The 20,563-nt window shown below is 40.5% G+C and overlaps 1 protein-coding gene across 1 annotated transcript; it reads right to left on the bottom strand.

Moving 5' to 3' along the window:
• Nucleotides 1–1,923: 1,923 nt before the first annotated feature.
• On the bottom strand, nt 1,924–19,187 carry rnf144b (ring finger protein 144B). The gene is made up of 8 exons (XM_042489828.1): nt 18,888–19,187; nt 14,115–14,372; nt 12,566–12,670; nt 11,193–11,253; nt 8,339–8,552; nt 6,536–6,680; nt 5,815–5,904; nt 1,924–3,064 (listed from the first exon to the last, which is right to left on the bottom strand). Exons 2-8 carry the CDS (start codon nt 14,289–14,291, stop codon nt 2,891–2,893), a joined length of 966 nt encoding a protein of 321 aa, XP_042345762.1. The 5' UTR covers nt 14,292–14,372; nt 18,888–19,187; the 3' UTR covers nt 1,924–2,890.
• Nucleotides 19,188–20,563: the final 1,376 nt, after the last annotated feature.

The raw sequence follows: 20,563 nt of genomic DNA, 5'->3' as shown, positions 1-20,563 counted from the left end.
AATTTGTATACATATGAAGGAGGCATTCACATCCTTTACTTGAATAAAAGAAGTCATTCACATATGTCACATAATGCAGAAAAATGTCTTATGAGTTACACTATTTTGCATAACACTTACCGGAGACAGTCAAGTAGCTACTTTATGCTTGTTAAAGTGCTAACATTACTCAAAACATAGATTACTAAGACAATTTTATGACTACTGTCACTCAGCTAAAATATTTATCGTCTTATGGACGTTTTTTCAAGTTACTTTAGCCGCAAATAACCAACTGGTCGTGTTAAAGTAACGTTAGCATTGGCTAACATCAGCTAACGATTTGCATTAGCCAACATTAGCTAAGTGTTAGCAATTTAAAACTTAACTTACCGGAGAAAAAAGTCCATAAGTTTTTCACTTGTCACATGTGTCTTAGAAATCCCTCCAGCTGAATACCACCTTTGAGTTATCCGAGCTAATGTTAGCAAGTAACTGATAATGCAGTGCAAGACTCAGTTTGGTGTTGTTTCAGTTCAACACAATAAATGTTTTGATTGTTGAATGGCGGATCAACGTTTGACAGTAAACACTCAGCGGTCACATTCTGGAACTGGTATGGGAAATTAAATAATATCACCACTGCAAAGGTAAACACTTTGGTCAAATACTGACTTTTACTTCATATTTCATCTGTTTGGTTTTGGTGTTATTGTTTAAAACGGTGAAAATTGTCTCTGTTCTTTGTACACAGGAAAAGTAGGCTGTTGGAAAGATTTTTATTCCATAATTCAGGGATACTCAACCAGTAGCCCACGTGCCAAATCTGGTCCACAACAGGTTGCCAGGTGCCCCCCCCCACTGTTTCACAAATGGAAATTTTATTTTTCATTTTTGATGTAAATAATGTACCAGGGTGTATATACAGCCTCAAAATAGGACATGATTATCAAAAAAGTGCCAGCGAAGGGTCCCTCAGACCCTCAACAAAGGTCCTGAATGTCCTCAAATCCAAATCCGCGTTGTGCTTGGTCTAACCTGTGTAACGGCAGCAACAGAAAGTTGAGCTGGGATTTGTACTGGCTGAATCCAGGTGGCTGCAGCAACCATTAACTGGGGGTCTGCTGGCCATCAGTAATCAAAACCAGAAAGTGGGCCTTGGTCAGGAGGTCCTATTGCAAATAGCTCCAGTATTAAAGAAGCAGTCTTCTTCTTGAAAGTTATGTTTCTGTAATCACACTGTTGCACTGTTGCAGTTTTTTTTTACCAGGATATAGTCTCTACTTTAAGAGGAAATTCTTTGAAAATAGAATAAATATAATTTTGGCACGAGGAACAACTTTTAGTGCTGGGAAGCTTTGTTAATACAGCCCCAGGTCTTAACTTTAAGCTGAAATTGTTATAAAAACTTTAAGGGGAAATTGTTTTTAAAAAACGTCATCATTCTGAGAATTTTCTTATAATTTTGTGAGGAGCAACTCTCTTTACCAAGATGCTTTGGGAAAACAGCCGTCTTTACAAAAATTGGTGAAACTGCCTTTAGCTTTGTGATCCAGGCCGCTGGAATATCCTACCCAGTCGTGTTAGGTGTGCTCCAGTACTATCATCTTTAAAAACTAAACTGAAAAGATTGCTCTTTAACTGTGGCTTTAAGTTGTCTGGCTCACTGGTCTTAATTATTATTTTAGGTTCAGTTTTAATGCACTGCTTGCATCTGGAGCAAACTTCCAGAAGAAGTGTGCCAACTCTGTTTGCTGAGTCAAGGTTTAAGACTCTTCCATGGTAATCCATACAGCACCATGCCTACATTCTCCATGGTGAGAACAACAACATTTTTTCACTCCTGCTATATCATCTCCCATGTACACTCCTCTTGTGACCTTTGTGCAAAGACAAAAGTGAAGCAGTGAAGTGATAAGTGTCACTAGCAAACACCATCTGATGCATGTTCAATGCAGTGTGTTTATTTTAATTACAATGGCGCTTTTATAAAATGTCTGATGCAGAAACATCAACAGAAATGTAGAAATGATAACCATACACACATAACCCATAAATACACAACACACTTTAGAAAAGTACACATTGTCCTTTAGAGCCTTTGGTCTGGATCATTATGCCAGGTGGAAACAACAAACATTTGCAGAAGAAGAGTTCTCTGTGCACCACTGAAGCCCTATCATATTTCTTATCAGCACAGAATATACAGTGCACACGTGACGCCGTTTGCCTTCTCCCGTTGTGAAAGAATGTTTTGCATTGTTTAGGGAAATATAACCCTGTGTGATCCTGACGGTTGTCCATTTTCATAATGCTAACATTTTTGCATAAGATAAAGATAGAATGGAAGGCAAAACAAATACAACCAAGCACCAGGCACTGTAGAGCGAGGCACTTGAGCACCCAACACATCTGGTTTGGCATCATGACGTTTGGCACATGAGGGTGGTGTTGCACTTTGAACTGCATGTGTGCAAGTGTGTGTGTGTATGTTTGTGTAAAAGAGAGAGAGAGCGAGAGAGAGAGAGAGAGATAACAAAAGCCCTGTCAAGGAAAACTCCCAGCCACCGCACAATCTCCTCACTACCTGTTGTGCAACTGACAACAGCAAGGCGAGTTACAGTCATTCTCCTCATATTTACACCTGCACCACATAAAGTCCATGTACTTATAATTCAAGAGTAATTTTTGAGCTGCTCTCTCACTGAGCTTTAAGATGCAAGTCTGGACTTGTTGATCTCGACAATATCACTGAACCATATTCAAGGCTCCCAGTCCATCGAGTCCTGAAAAAAGTACTCCATTGTTGCTCCAACCATGCAGTTTGCACAATTTTATTTTGCACCGTCTCGGTTTCATCGGGCTTCATGAGATTAGTGATCCTGGGCTGAGCTGATGAGAAGGAGAGCTGCTATGATGTGGAGGAGTCCGGTTGGCTGAGATCTGTCGTCTTCTTCTTCTTCTTTTTCTTCTTCTTCCCGCTGCAGGGTTTGCAAATGCAGCACAGGATGCAGGGCGAGGCCAGCAGGAGGAGGGGAGACGTCACCAGCACGATGATGCTGACCCCCACCAGGATGCCCACCACCTAAAGCACAACACAGCAACATTGTTAAAGCTTCACTAATCAGTGTTTTATATTAACAAAGGCTCAAATGAGTGAGTGTAATGCCAAAGTGGTAGCACTTACTAAAGCATTATCACCCAGCTCTACAGTTGCCTCACCTCCATGGAGCATTTAAAATCCTACAGCCCGTTGCTTTTATTTTATGGCCCCCAGTTTTGGTTCAGTATAGCTGCTCTCACCAACCTTATTTCTAGCCACAGGCAGCTGTTTTCAGAGAAAATGTTCTGATAAAAACTAACTGTGCACAACCTCCCCTGCACTAAATAGTGAAGAGACAAAGTTAACAGCAGCTAAAGAGCCAAACATTCCCCCCAGGAGTTGGTGAAGAACAAAACAGGGCATAAAAGAGAGAGAATATTGTATTTACTTTCATCAAGTCGGAAACATAAATCAGTGCTAATGTTGCTCTGACTCTGCTGGATGTGTAAATAGGCTAACATGTCAGCCACACCAACGATATGATATGTCAGTGTTGTGTTTACGGCTTGTTTAATAGGTGATAATGCGCCCCACAGTTCTAATATTAAATAATTAGTGGTGCATGAAGCATTTTAACACAAATAAGTCCTTAACAATACTGATTTTGATACCTTGATGTAATTACTGTCATAAATAAGGCTGTTGCTTAAAAGACTTGTAGTCTCCATCAGCCTCTACACAGCATTTTATCATATGTAAGAGCATAAAAAGTATGTAATATAAATCATTTATTGACTGGGCCTTTAACAGGGGGTCCAGGACCCCTAAGGGGGCTGCCATATTGTTGTTAATTAATAATTATTTGAAAGCTGTTTTTTTTTCTTTGCATACATAAATACAACATATTTTGCCTTTTGCAACAATTTCTCGGACAAAACATTGATGAACCCTGCTTTACGTTATTGGGAGGTGTTGCTTCATCGCACAACAAAGCGCCTGTAAATTGACCCAAAGCTTCAAGCTGAAACCAATCGCAGATAGTGGGAAAGAAACACTGATGAAATAAGGGTAACCGCCTTACAGTTGTATGCCTCTGCGAACAGGTCAAGAAGCAGTTGGTTTACGAACACTTCTGTCCAGACTCATACGAAGCCACGACAGTAAACAATATTTCAAATCCGTATGTTGTTGCAAAAAAGCAACATATTCTAAAACATGGATGGTTCACACATCTTCAACCTGGCAGCACAGGTGTTTACAATCAGCACAGTTTGAAGATGGATGGAAAAAAAAGTTTCCTGTTTTGTTACAAAGATATGCCATTGATTAATAGGCAGAAAACATGTCATTATGAAGCTGACCTTTGACCTTTTGGATTTACAATGTAATCTCTTTATCATTTTATCCTATTAGACATTTGTGTGAAATTTGACCGTTGACCTTTGAGCTCAAATGGATGTTTGTGCAAAATTTGAAGAATTTTAGGAATGGGATGTGTGGACGTTAAGTCAAAAACCATGATCTGTTCATTAAAAGCAGTTCCTGCTAACTGAAGCTATTTTTTTATACTGCCAATACCATCTAACTCCCTACATATAGCCTACTATTTAGGCCCCTTAGCTCTAGTTGAAGGATATCTTAATGTGACATATGCTATAATAATATACATTGGTATCCCGGCATTACTATGTTTCTTGCTTTTTGGTAAAAGTTTGTGTTGAGCCCTTTCTTCCTTCAACATGAAAATGTCCCTTTGCGAGAGCCTGGTTTCAAAGTTAGGTATGGAAAAATTTGACTTGTGACCTCAGCGAATCCACCACCATTTGGGTGAGCTGGAATGCCGTCTGTGAGGCCGGCCTCATCACCCAACATCACTGTCTGACCTCACTATGCTCTTGTGGCTGAGAGTGTGCTGAATCGGGTATCCACATAGTCAGCATAATCATGTGTCATATTATTTCAAATCTGAATTTTGAAAATGTGCAAATGTTGTCGGCAGTACACTGTAAATAAATGTGTAAATGTCATCACAGCACTGTTTGCATGCAGCTAAGAGGAAGTTACACTGGCAGTGGAATGTGTGACAAGCAGATTGTAAAACTTAAAGGACCTGTTAGGCAAGGGTGTAACCAGGTATGAGTTGTTTTGCAAGGAACAAGTGTGTTGGAGTTGGACTGCAAACTTGATTCTAATCATGTGATGATAGCATCAGAGCAAGAAAGTGGAAAGAAAGTAGGTTTGGCGGCCAATCATTTTGTGAGACAGAAAACGTCATTACAGGGCAGGAATTTGAGATTAGCCCTGGGATTAGTTCAGCTTAATGTCTGATAAAGGGCTATTTGGGCACACTGGTGGAAAACAAAGCACTAAAAACAAGCTTCACACACCTCGTGGGTCTTTAAAGAGAAAGTTGAGAGTTGTGTTATGCATGGTTTTCAGCTTTTGTTTAAATTTACAATAAAGAGTACAAGAAATGTGCCAGAAAGGAAGCTTTCCTGTCCTGTACAGCTTCCTGTAATGTCCTCACTAGAGAGTATTCCAACAGTGACTAACTGATTTGACAGCCAAACAGTGCAGCTGGGATGGAGTCCAAAATCTTTAATGTCCAATCCCAGTCGTGTGATGACAAAGTTTTACTAAAATCAAACCCATGCATGAATAACTGACCACGAATAACTAACCACTCACAGATGATTGGCTCTGCAGGCTAATTCACTCAGACAGTGACAGTGTCATCACAACCCTGAAATGAATACTGTATATCTGCTCTGCTGTCTGCTGAGTGACCTCACCTGCGTTCTGTTCCACATAACCGAGGCCCTGGAGTGTCCCAGCTTGTTTCTGCACGGTCCCTTATCATAATGCCTCAGGAAGATATCACCCTGTAGTTGCAAAGCGTGCACGTTAAGACAAGAAATCTACTATCCAGCAATCATCAAGGACATTCAAACAAGCTAAAGATAGTGAAACAGAGGCTGAGATATTGTAAGCATGGCTGTAAAACTTCTGGAGAACAGACAGATAGCTAGACACTGTTTTGTTTCATCTCCTGTTCAAAACTGAGCTATACCACCATCCTTTAGCAATTTATTTATATTTAATTCACAGATTCATTCATTTAATACTGGAAAGGTCAATCAGCTTCACCTTATGTTAAACAAAACAAAACATGGCCGGTATTCCCTCAGATATCTCCATTCACAGATATGGAATGATGAAGTACACATTATCAAGAGCTCATCATCTTTAAAGAATTCTAAAAAGATTTTGGGGTTTTATTGGATTAATGTTTACTGACTGGTTCCTTTTTCTGGTCTTTGTTTTTTATCTTTCGTTGTTTTCTTCTGTAAATTTTCATTTTTGTTTTTGTTTGTTGTTTTCAAGTTTGTTGGTGATGGTGGTTGTCTGTTTTTATGCAGTTTAATCTAAACTAAACTAAACTAAACTAAACTAAAAATCTTTTTTTAGATTTAATGCATCAAATGTTTTAGTTAGGTAGCAGAAGAGACTCACATCCAGATTCTGCAGACAGTACCAGCAGAAGGTGTGTTTGCAGCTCTTACACAGCATCTGTGCACAGCCCTGGTTCCTCTCAATGTAGATACCACACATGGGACACTGCTTGATGGGGATGTCAGAGTCACTGTCGGAGCGGGCCCTGTGCATCCGGAGAAAAACACAGGACAGAACATCAGTATGTTAAGCCATGAAGACCCGGGAGTCTCCAGGGCAGAGTGTGAACTCTTTATTTAGCAGCAGAGTTAAGGGTCAGTGCTCACTTTGAACTGGGTTAATTATTTTGGGATCCAAAGGTATGAGGGAAGTATTCTGTACGTACACTACAGGGCCATAGCTTCCACTGAAATCCTCGAAGTCAATTTCAGTGTTTCAGTCACATGAAGAGTTTCCATTTCCATTATACAATTTAAACAAATTGTACCAGGCTGATTTAAGGCTGGACAGTATGGGGAAAAAAACAAATATCACAATATTTTTCACCATATACCTCCCTCCATCCAGCTGGTACTTTTACAAATATTTACACAATGAGATTTTATATCCAGATGTGGATATAATGACTAAGCAGGTAAAGGCAAATTAATAGAACAGCTATAACAATCTAGTGAGTTCAGAAAATTACATCACTTTACTGTAATAGAGCCTTTAGGACCAGGAAAACACATACAATATCCAAAATGTAAGATGATTTCTAGTCTCATATCACAATATCAATATAATGCCCAGTCCTTTGCTGCTCATCACACCATTTTTTTAGATTTAAAATCTACAACCCGGATTTAATCTATTTCATTTGACCACCTGGGGGCAAGACAACAAACTGTGAACACAGTTTTGACATATTAACACATAAAGATATAGCAGCTAACTGGTTAGCAAACCCTGTCAAGACCTAATGTTAGTCCCTACGCCTTTTTACCACCACTTTTATAACTTTCAGGGCCAAAGAATTACATCCTGTGCACGAACCAAACATTTTTCTGTAACAACTCATATGCTGTGAAAAATGCTGTACAATACTCAAAACAGAAGAAACATTTCTTGAGGTAAGCCTGTGCTTGTTGAAATGGAATTACTTAAAGTAGTCTGACTCTATTGCGCGGAATTTCTAAAAGATTGGCTATGGCCCTGGTACACTAACAATGCGTTTGATGACTAAACCTGCCAGCTGAGGCAAATGTTTATCATGCTCTCAAGTTCAAACTTAAAGTTGATCTCCCTTCATTCTCCTTGCGCCTGCTCCATCCTCCACAACACACTGAAGATACCACCCCTCCATCACTGCAGTGCACAGGCTTGGTCTGTACAGTGAACTACATGGCTCGGTGCCCGCCCTCCTCCTCCTCCCTTCGGCACAGAGACAATGGAATTCCAATATAAGTCAGTGACTCCCCAATGACATCAGAGCACAGCTCAGAGCAGCACAGTAATGGAGCTGCACAACAGGGACTACACACAGGGCACTGCTGAGCAATACTAAGATATTACTCCTGAAATAATGTTTGTTGTATATTCAACTCAGGGGCTCTACTGGGAGACGAGGAGCTACACATCACTTGTGTAATCAAGTCAACGTAAATACAAACAGTTAAAGGTAATACTGTTAAACTGAATAGTTATTAAAATCCCTAAATGCAGTCACGATTCAGACTGTTTAAAGCAGTAACAAGTGTTTCATTGTAGATTCCTCAGTATCCTGAACTCACACATTGATTCTGTTTTCAGCACATCATCAGTGCAGCTCACACTCTGTGGCTGCAGGCGCCTTGCGGCTGACCAAGCGGCTGACTCACTGACCTGCTTTCATGGGAGGGTGAGGGCGACATCATGGGCTGACGCTCAGGGCAGGTATGGCCGTCCTGCCAGGGCCCTCTGCACCCAGAGCAGAAGATGGTGTGACAGGTCAGGCAGGACACAGCGGTGGGCTGGCCCTCGCTGCTCAGCGGCACATTGCACACCGCCTGGCATTCAAAAACTGGGCACCAGGCTTTACTGGGGTCCAGCTTTACCCCTGCAGGAAGCAAAGAGAGGATGTGATTGTGAATCTCTGAAGTAGACATCAACTAGATGTGCAGCAGATGATAGAAACTAAACACATGCATGTTTTGCTATTCTTTAAACCCAAGTAATACTAGCAAAACTATCTGTATCAGTGCTTTCAGTATATCAGTATTACTGCTGCTTTGGAATGAACTTAATTAGTGCTCAAACAATTAGTAGCCCAACCCTTAAGTCATAAATTAAGTCATTTGTGAAATTATAGAGCCAACATTGACTAATTCCAGCTTTTCATATGTTATGATCTAGTGTTTTGTTTTTGTTGATTTATATCATCATAAATTAAATATCTTGACGGCAGATGTGAAAATCAAGTCAGATTAACTGACAGTGAAAACATCCAGCTCTAAGAAGAATACTGTATCACTGGTTAGTCTTAGCATTATGTGTTAACTCATTAGTTACAACTTTTGGGATGTGGTGGGTTAAGTAAAAGCACAGGGACTGCTTGGTCCACTTATGACTGCCAACAGTCTGAGAATAGAACTCTGACATAACAACGTACATAACACATTCCTTCACCATCTTACTAGCAGCATTTCACTCTATCAACCTGCCAACACAGTTAGTTTAGTTCCCTATCTATGTGCATGCGACAACAGAGTGCTGCAGGGATGACGAAGGCAAACAACAGGCTGACACAATAGTTAGCATCGCTCTGGTTCCCTTATCAAAATCCAATGGGAGTTTTCCATTGGATTTTGGATTAGGCTGGAAAATAGGCTCACAGACATTTTGTTCAGCAAGATAATCTTCATTACTGAACACCACTTTCAGGATCTGTGAAGCCTTAATGCAATCACTAGAAGTAAAAAGCTAATGTTCGGCCATAAACTAACTACAGTACAGTTGCATGAATCAACGTCACCACCACAATAAGGCTGTAAAGTCGTGTTCTGCGCAGTGTGGAGTATTGACGTTCTGTGATTTCATTTAGCAGCTTGTATGCAACCTACAAAAAAAGCTAAAATATTTGTGGGGTATTTACTGACATATTTTATGGCACAGAACAAAACATGACAGTCTCTTAAGCATGTGTTAACCACAGATCTTATTTCAGGCTAATAACCAAAAACCCATTCAAAAAACCCACTGACTTTTAGACAAGGGATCAGGAGATGCTGACATTCTAACTCATTTGTGGGTTTTAGGACTCATTACTGTGGTGCTCTATAAACAGCTCGTTCTAAGGTAACAAAAACACAACAACTCCTATTTTCCAGTGATTATACACTCATGATAACATAGTGAATGAATAATGAATATTACAGCATTTCTTTTTTATGTTAAATTACCCAGTTATTACACAAAAAAAAACATGTTACACTACAAGATTTGATTTAGTGGCTGTACTTCAGGCACAACTGCAGTTTGAGCTCAGTGTCAGCATGCTCACATCCTCACAACAATGTTAACATGCTGATGTTTAGCAGGTAATGTTCACCATGTTAACCATCTTAGTTTACTGTTAGCATGCTAACAAGAAAAACAAAACGAAAAGAAAACTGGCATATGTTTTACAACCAAAACAAAAGCTGGAGTTTTAATAATCTGATCCACTTTACCAGCTCATAGTCTACTTTCAACATGAATCATAACAGAAGGGAAACATTGTTGCAACACAGCCTGTACTTTGCACTTCTTTATTCTTCCAGTATTATGAGTCTTGTGATTTATGGCCAGAGTAAACAATAACTATTATTGGCTTCACAGTGTATTGTTATTGTGCAACTGTAAAGGGCCAATATAGCCACAAGGCAGACTAACCCCAGTGCGCAATTTGTAAATGTCAACAGAAACCTACATCAACAGTTATTCTCTTGCTGTTCCCAGGTCACCAGTAAATCACAGAGATACAATCTGCCTTCTCATTTCCACAACTAATGGTGCAATCTGCTACACATAGGTCATACCACTTATTCGCACTGAAATGCTGAACCCTTTTTAACCAGGGAAAATTGGCCTTTCTTCCAAAGGCATGAGAAGAAGGTAACTTGCAACTTGTTGTAATTGTCTGAAAATTAGTTTAAAATAAACTAAACAAACACAAACTTAAAACAGTGGAAAGTTGCTTAAAATTATAATTCTGTAAAACACATTATTTTTAAAAATAATTTTCAAAATCTACTAATTTCTTGCAACTGGCAGGACATTCCTTGCCAAGTTTATCATTGTCCCCATCCCCCCACCCCATGTTTTAAAAATAAACCAAACCAATTTGCCTCAGGTTCAAGAGACTGAATACCCGTGAAAGGCATCTGAATGCAAAGTAAGAACTGTGACAAAAACCCAGGTTTCTAAGGGTTAATACTTCAATTTTAACAGAATAGTAACAGGAAGCTCTTGAAACATCTGTTATTGAATTTTCTGCAGGTGATATTTGGTTTAACTGAAGGTCATAAAGCCACAGTGTCAATAACCTTCTGGGTAAAACTAGACCACAGCAGAACAGTAAAAAGAACAGGCATTATCCAAGGCATGTGGAGCTCAGCAATCTGTGGTGCTGCTTAGTGTAATGATGCGGCTGAAGTGTGACCTGAAATAGCCCATTGCCTGTTGCCAGTCATCAGCATGCTAATACAACAACACGTACCTCTCTCAAACTTCAGTCGCTGGTACAGATCCACCTGATCTTCCAGGGCCAAGCTAGCTATCTGCAATCACACAACACAGAGAGGTCCTGCTTTAGTCATGTTTTGTTCACGCAGAGCTGTGATGCTGAATATTGTGTGAATGCAAGAAACATGCACAAAAGTTTTAAAAAATCCAGTACCTTTTTCAAACCCTAATGGATGAATAAATACATATCTTCATGGTTGTTAAAGTGAAACTATTTTGCATGGTTGTTGATGAACTGATGCCTCAAAGATCATCAAGGATTAACTGGTCACCTAGTAACTGTAATTTGCTGCATTATTTCTACGACACCACAGTAGTTATAGTTATACCATTTTGTGTTTTAATAAAAACTTCAAGATGACATCTGCATATCATCAACAATAAAGGTCTACAAATAATGAAGATATTTGCTTAAACCAACATTACCTTACAGGAAGTGATGCCAATTAGCCACATTTTTAAGACCAGCAAGCTTGAGAAAAGTCTTTATTTCAGTTTTTCTAATTTCTTATTTCAATCTTTAGAGAATAAAAACAGACTTCCCCATACAATAACAAGGGTTTAGAAATACAACAGTCAACTCAATTCTACTCACTGAATGTTAAAAAAATAATGGACATGGCTACTGTGACGTTTGGCATTTTTGCCTTTGCCATCTTGGATTTTTGGAGCCAAAATTAGCAAAATTTGGACAAGATGTTGGAGCTGTGAAGGAGAGAGGAATGGATCTAACTTCTGAACCTCCAAGGCTGAAAAAATAAAGCAAGTGAGAAAGTGCCAAAAACTGCAGCTCATCAAATACCATCAATAATAATATTGATACAGTCTAAGATGACGCCTCACAGAATGGAGACTCTTCACTCCACTGTAATTCAAATGGAAGTCCAATAACTACTTGAGGAGTTTTTTTCTTCCAATAAGTTTCTTGCAGTTGTATTTGGATGAGAAAAACATTACAAATGAGGAAACCAGGAGCAGAATTTCCATTTGTTTGTGAATCAGCAGTTTAAGCTTTTTCAACAGCACAAGGAGTTTTGCTTTCTGTCTGACTGCTCACATTACCTCATTTTACTCTTTACACTCAAAAGAAATCCCTTGTGAGTTTCATTAAGGCTGGGTACACAGCATTTTCACACCATCTTAGTTAATCTAGCCCACACACATTTAAAAACACCAGAGTGAAAGTCCAACTTCATATTTCGGTAGAAATTTGCTTGCACCACTTTGGACTGAAAAAAACTGCAGCAATGTAGAAAAATCAACATTATTTTCGTATTTAATGGCCTCTGAAGGCTTTTTGTGGTTTCACTCATGACCTACATATCATTGGTTTTAAGCAGGACATACCTCAGAGTCCAGTAGCACTCCGGTCTTTTGGCAGGCCATATCTGGGCAGGTGATGGGTGCCCCCCCACCCTCCCTGATGGCAAGCTGAACATACTGCTCCAAACACTAGAGAGGGAGGAACAACACAGCAGCTTTAGTCTACATACTGACTGAAAAAGGAACCATAATGTCCTCACAAAAGTAACATATTTAACAATATATCATCCACCCTTGGTGAAAAAACACACAATACATGACAGTCTACTCATGACAAATGTAGTAAGCAAAGAAAGCGTCGGAAAAATGACCTCTTTTACAAATAGGGCAAATGAAATTCCACACAAACATGACTTTCTTATCAGTATTCACACATCAAAAGTCATATGTTGCCCAAGACATGAAATATGGAATCATAGGAGGAACTTAACATTGCGCAAAGGCAGACAGTTTTGAGGAACAGAAAATAAAAACATTTATATGTCACCTTTCTGAGGAAAGACAAATCTATCTTGGAGGAAAGGAACATGCTTTTTGACTCATTTGTATGTACAAACATCTGCTTGTCATGAGGGTTCTCATAAAGCATGATGTACATCCAAAAACTGATCTGGAGTGAAAAAACAATAGCAACAGTTCTCTCTGTGCTCTTGAGACAGACTGGAGGAGATATTTCAGGTTTATAAAATAGAGTTTAGCTGATAAGCAGGGTTTACAGTATCCATTTCCCTAGCTTTTCCCCGTGACGTTGCATATATATGTGTGTTTGTGTGTGTGTGTGTGTGTGTGTGTGTGTGTGTGTGTTTTATCTGTGTGACCTTGTGTGTGCAACAGTGACAACTTGGCTACCTTGGACAGAGATTAACACCTGCCACTATCTAACAACCTCTCTGTGTCAGGGCCTAACACCAGCGTCTCAGTTTCGATATGCCAGGCAGGCACGTATTAGACCAGAGCAGTGTAGCAGTAGATCTCTGTGCTTCTGTTTTAAATGATACAGCTTGGTGCTCTGGTGATAGCACTTATTTTCTCATAAAAGGATTGAAAAAGCTCCCAGGAAATATGAACAATAAATATGAGAAAACAGCTGTGATAAATCACAAAAAATTCTAAGGACAAGACAGAGAAAGTAAACGAGAGAAAGTCAGCTGTGTCGAAACCACTTCTTTTCACTAAAGTTGTAATATGCAACATTCGCTCATCAAATGATCTATTTTAAGATCTTACGGCAGGAAGTGGTGCTGCAATAAAAAAGAGCATCCTATTCCAAGTCATTTAAACATTGGAGAGTTGCCTAAATTGCCTAAAGAAAAGTTTACTATTTAATCACTTTTGTGAAATCTTCACGGCCTACAGAAGATGACTAAAAGCATGAGCAATATGAGTAGAGGATAACTTCAATCTAAATATAGCCTGGGGGCACCCTTCTCTGTTTCAACAAAGGTTCACAGGTTTGATCTCAATAGCTGTGTTCTGTAGTAGTGTCCTTGAGCAACCCTGAGCTGCTGGAACACCTGGGTATGAGCATTATCTGCTGTAAATGCCTGGAGTAAACTGGTTTGTCTTTTCTTACCGCTGTGCAGAAGACACAGTTGCAGCTTAGCAGTTCCTTGGTGGCTGCACGCGGCTGCTCGCTGAGGCACAGCTTGCAGAAGGCTTCAGATTGCTGCTGGGGGTTAGCGCCAGCCTCAGGGGTCCCTGGTGTCGATTCGCCAGCTTCCAGACTTAGGGTGTTACTCCTGCTGGCCATGTTGGAGCGATTGGGAGGTAGAAATCAGGCTGATCCTAGCCCTTCTGCTGGGGACGGAGAGGAGCTACAGCCTCCATATTCCTGAAAGCAGAAACAGCACTAATGTATTTGTATCTTCAGAAAAGGTGTAACAGTTTTCTCCCTCTTTGTAGTAGTTCACACGACTGTTGCCCTGCCTTCTGACAACACTGCACCCTGTTTTTGAAACCTGTCATCTCTTCTGGTAACTGGCATACCAACTGTGATGACTTCACCTCTGCCTCAGGCATTACATTGTCATTGTCTTGTTACCCGAGACATGAATTAGTCATTGTTCGAAGCTGCGTGGTACATTAAGTAAAACATAATTATGTGTAATTACTGCGGTATTATTGATTCCTCGTCATGTCATTTTAGGGCCAAAGTCTAAGGTTTGTATTTACTAAGTCTACAGTTACTGACCAGCTCCTTATTCAATCTGACAGGAAGAATTGAATGTCCATTGTTTTGTAGAAACATGGTAAATACACGCTTGTGTTGCCACAGGAGATATTGGAGCTAAGTCAACACTGAGCTTACATATAGGGCGCAGAAAGATGGAAAAGAGGGAACCTTATTCAAATGAATTTAAATGTTTTTGAAAAGTTTTGACTAAAACTGACTTTAATAAGAGGAAGGAGAGACTAACCAAAATTTTTTCAGTTCAATGTTTCTGATGTGCGGTTCTCAGTAAAATAGCTAAGTAGGGTTATAAAATGTATGTTTTTAATGTAAAACTATCCATTTTACAAGAGTCTACAGCCATGCTGGCAGCTCTTGGAGGCTGTATTTTTAGACACAGTGGTGCTCTGAGCCACAGGCCGATGCCAACATCAGTCTGCTAACATACTAACAATGATAGCGATACAGTTCTGATGTTAAGCAGAAATCTTTACCATATTCTCCATCTTAGTTTAGCATGTCAGCATACTAACATTTGCCAATTAGCATTAGAGCTAATGCTAGATCAAAAGTAAGAAGAGCAAAAAATCAGTCTGCACCAAAGTGATGGACCAGCCAACCAACAGACTGGCACTGCCATTCATAGAGCCACACTACTACAATGGTCACAAAATACACAAAATGTATATTACACGACATCTGTTCAATTACAGCTACAAGCATCAGTGTAATATTTGATTCATCCTTAGTTACCAAACATTATGCACTACTTTTACCAACAGCATACGCCGAGCAGCCAGTCAGACCAGAGGGGACATACAAAACCAAAAGCGCTGGACAAAGAGAGGGAGGAGAGCAGGCATCAAAGCTGTTCCTCTACCATGCCTTCTTCTGGCTGATGTCCGGTCACAGGAGAATAAAATGGATACGATGCGATTGAGGCTCACTCAGCAACAGGAAATTAGAGTTACTGGATGGGCTTACCTTAATCAGAGCAGACAAGACACAAGATTCTGATGCAAATTCAAAAAATGCACTGCAGGAATTGAATGATGCCATCAGAAGCAACATCATCAAGCAACCAGATGGAATCTTCATAGTAGCTGGTGATTTTAATCAACTCATCCTTCAACTCCAAGGATGTAGCAGGATCAAAGACAAATTTTAATTTCGTTTTTTAAACTTTTTTTAAAAAATGACTAATAAAGCTACCCTCTTGCAGAGATTGGTGGATAATAAAAGGCCAAATCTGGTGTTAATGGAACCAAAAATCGCCAAACCCAAAAACTGTCTCTTTGGTACTGTCCAGTCCCAAACAGCACAAGAAATAATAAACCCATAATCTGGGATTTGCGATTAATCCTGTAGATAACAGTGGTTGGACACGGAACGGGGTCACACAGGAAACGGTGGCGTTAAAAACACACTCTGCAGCCTGAGCTGTTGAAATCACACATTATCCCACACACTGCTCTCTATTTCAGATGGCTGTTAAAGTTGGCAGGAAAATTTTGGTGCCGTTCAATCAATACAGCCATCACCACCAGTGTCCTAAATTCTTCAGTGAGTGCTCTTTTATTATGTATGATTAATCAGCTGTGGCATACATGCAGATGACTGATAGTGGAGCCTGTGTAGCAGAGCACGTTGGAGTTTCTGCACAGTCATGGTGTATCTTCCTGCTTTTAGACAGGTGAGCTGAGCCGTCTGCAGTCGTCATCCCACATAACTGTCAGCCTGCCCTATCCCGCCCAAGCGAGAAAATGACAGATCTCTAGTTGGCTAGCTTTGTTGCGTGGAAACGCCAATATGTATTTAATAACAGTGTAAAGCCTTTCATTCCTGAACAACTTCTAAGTTTCGAGGAACTTGAGATTACCAGCCATCTGTCAACAGATGAGGCTGTGGGAACTGCTTTTATCTCAGAGAAACCGACTAATCAGTGTCCTTCCACCTTTGATATTAAGCAGTTTAACTACCCAAGTAGCCGTAATGACCTGTCTCAGCTTCAGCTCAAACTCAGCATACCGGAAAAAATAAGGCAGGTTGCATCTGTTTGCCAAACTTGCTAAGACTTGGCATGGATGACGGCTCAGAATCAGGACAAATAAACTGGCCCAATTCCACCTGCCGACACTGCCACTACTGGGATGTTGTCAAAAATGACTTAGCTAACATCGGTTCAAAATCTGCACCCTGTAAAATATAAATCAGGCCGCATCTGGTTGCTTACTTGGACACTTGATTTTAATGATTCGTCATAACGAGGACAAATAAACTGGCCCAATTCCACCTGCTGACACTGCCACTACAGGGCTGTTGTCAAAAATGACCTGGCCCAGCAGTCGCCAAAACCTGGCACACCATAAGTGGGGTTGCATCCGGTTACCCAACTTGGCTGAGATTTGGTATAAATGAAGCCCCAGAATTAGGTCAAATAAACTGGCCTGGTTCCAGCTGCAAACACTGCCATCACTGGGCCATTGCCAAAAATGACCTGGCCCAAACCCTGAGACCCTGAGACCCCAAACCCTGATCAGCCCAAACTCTACACACTGGAGGAAATAAGTCTAGCCATGTCTGGTTGCCCAACTCGGCTAAGACTTTGCATGAATAACGCCCCTCAGGTCAAATAAATTGGCCTTGGTCTGGCCGCCACCACTGCCAACACTGAGCCATTATCAAAAATGACCTGGCCCAGCATTGGCCTAACTCGGAATGCCAAAAGAAAAAAGTCGGGCCACATCTGGTGGCCTGACTCGGCTGAGACTTTGCATGATGGACGCCCCTCAATGAGGTCAAGTAAATTGGCTTTGATCTGGCCGCCACCACTGCCACCACTGCCACCACTGGGCAGTTATCAAAAATGACCTGGCCCAGCACCCAAACTCCGCATACCAGACAAAAAAAGTCAGGCTGCGTCTGGCTGCCTGACATGGCATGAATGACACTCCAAAATCAGGTCAAATAAACTGGCCTGGTTCTAGCTGCTGACACTGCCCCCACCGGACCGTTGTCAAAGACAACCAGACCCACTATTGGCCCAAACTCTGCATGCCGGAAGAAATAAGTCAGGATGCATCCAGAATTGGGCCAAATAAACTATCCTGATTCCAGCTGCCCATACTTCCATCACTGTGTATCAACTAAAGAATTTTCCACTATGTCACAATTTTTCTGAATAACCTGATATGCAGTGAAGAGATTTAAGTTTGCATGGATGAGTTTGAGCAGTAGGCCACATTAGACACATTTCAACTCTGAATGTTTGCATACAAAATCTAAATAAATTAAATGTCGATACAAAGTGCTGACAACCAGAAGCTTCAATACAAAATGCATCACCATTAGTTTTGGCGTTCAAAAACCAGCCCGACTGCAATCTGTGCCCCTCGGCAAGCAATTAAAGCAGAGAATAAGAATCCAAACTTGACTCTCCACTGTTAGAGCTATTCATTAATCAAAACGCCCTTGTGTCCAAACAGTTCCCTTTAGGCGTGGAGCTGCCCGTTCAGTGATTTGCAGTCCTCACGGATCAAGGTCTAGATGGCATTCCAGCCACGGGGATCAAAGCATCATTGTTGACCAGAGAGGCAGAAACGGAAAACCAGATCTGCCCGGCGAAAAGCTGCTGCTGCTTTTACACAGGCTGCCACTGTGTTGGGAAGGAGGCAGCTGGGTCTGTGTGCTCGGGGAGTGTGTAGCAGAATTTATATGGCATCATTTATACAGCTGCAATCACTCCCTGTGTGTCGTTCTTGGTTTCTGGCCCAGTAACCTGTGTGTTTTTGGGAGGCAGCCTAAAGCAAGAGCACATGAAGTTGAAACACAGCACAAAAATGATGGGGTGGGAGAATCCAAACCTTCACTTACAGCATGATGTTGATTTAGATTGCAGTGATTTACAGTTATATTCCCAAAGTAATGTCACTTGCATATATTTCTACAATTAGGTTAGCATTGTTTATGAGAAAGTAACAGTGTGACGTCTCAAGAGTGCAAAACAGACCACGCATGAAATCTGACACATCTGCATCACTCTCAAGGTTGCATTCTCGTATAGGTCAAAAATCTGACGCATTCACGTTGTAATATCTCAAATGGGTTAAAGGTTGTTGGTAGTGGATGGTGTGTATAATGCAGACAATATGAGCAGATGAGAGAGGGGGGACCTACCTTGCCTCTGGACCACTGGGTGTAGAAGCTGCCCGAGTCCAGATCCACAGCCGCAGTGCTCTTACTGTGGCATAGGCACATGTGTTGATACAGTCTGCTGTTATAATAACCTCTGCTGTCACCGCCTTATTCCACTGTCGCCCCGTCACCGCCTCGTCCACACACGCACCAGGCTTAGAGAAAAACTAAAAACATGTTCAGACGTCCTGCTCCCTCCTGTCTGGTCTGTTAGTGTGTATGTTTGTGTGTCTGCTCTGCCCCTGCGTTTTGTTTCCATCCAGGAAGCTGCGTCCGCTCTGTGCTGAGATCCACTCCTGACTGCTCCTGCTGGTTATTCGCTGTATTAATGCTGCGTTAAGGGGCAGTGGGAAAAGTGAGAGTCACGCCTTGTGCTGCTCAGGAACGAGAAGGAGGTAGGCTATATATCCTCCCGACACGCAAATTTTTCGCTTTTCGTTTTTATTTTCGTTTTAAACTAAACTAAACTAAACTAAAAACCATGCATCACATGTGTGAGTTCGGTAGCATAGAGACTCACGTCCAGATTCTGCAGACAGTACAAGCAGAAGGTGCGTTTGCAGCCCTTACATATACTTAAAGTAGAAGTAGTAGTAGTAGAATTAATTGAGCTAAATAAATAATGATCTAATATAAAACATGGAGAGACAGCTGACCTGAACTTTAGCATAATAATACAGTATAATATAGTAGTTTATAATAGTTTTGATACATTAATGAATCCTACTCCATCTGAGTTTTTGTAGTTTTTAAACTTTGCAGGCCTGTGGAGGCTCGGTGAGAATTAGGAATAATTCCTGGCATTGGAGAAGAGCATTGTAACTCATTATATTTTTGTATGGTTTTATTTTTTAAGAATATTTTTATCAGGATTTTCCCTTTTTTAGATAGAGCAAATATTAAATATAAATATTGCAGGGGGGAGAGAGCAGGGGCAGCAAGGACACAGCCTTTTGTACGTTGGGTGCCCGCTCCACCAGGTGAGCTACTGCGCGCCCCATTTTTCTTTATATTTAAATGAAATGAAATATTACATTTAATTCATTTATTATTCTATCACCATAATAAAGTTTGCCAAAGAGTTTGTAATTCTAGGTTTCTAAGAAAATTGCTAAGCTTTTTTTATATGTCAAAAGTTTATTACCAGGAGTCTTGAATGGTGTGATGATTTTGAAATAAGTTTTTAAAGATATTCTAATCTCTTATTCATATGCCTTTGTATTGTTTTTTATTTCTCGTTCTTTCTTTTTTTTATCTCATCTTTTATTTTTAACACTGCCAACACAAGGCATCCTGTAAATTGTTTCTGTTTTTTTAATATTTCTCCCTGAAAAGGAACATTCTGGAAAAGGACAAATTTCATGCCAGTTAGGATACCTCCTTGATGATGCACTCCTGTTGGTTTCACATACATCTATTATGGGAAAACCCCTTGCCTGTCTACCAGCTCAGGAATATGATTGGCTCACTCATGCGTGTGAATGCCTCATTGGTTGATATTAAGCTTATGTGGATGCAGATATGTCAGTCTTACTAAATATTGCCTCATACTTGTTCAAATTTGCTTTGAGTGTCTTTTTAAGATCACCCTGATGAATGCTACAAGGCTAAATATGCACACAATAAAGTTTTTTTTTGTACTACAACTTTTTCTGATG

The sequence above is a fragment of the Plectropomus leopardus genome, chromosome 7 (genome assembly GCF_008729295.1).
Source record: "Plectropomus leopardus isolate mb chromosome 7, YSFRI_Pleo_2.0, whole genome shotgun sequence".
NCBI classification, from domain to species: Eukaryota; Metazoa; Chordata; class Actinopteri; order Perciformes; family Serranidae; genus Plectropomus; species Plectropomus leopardus.
Note: the sequence above shows the minus strand (reverse complement) of the source record. Positions and strands in the feature narration are given on the sequence as shown.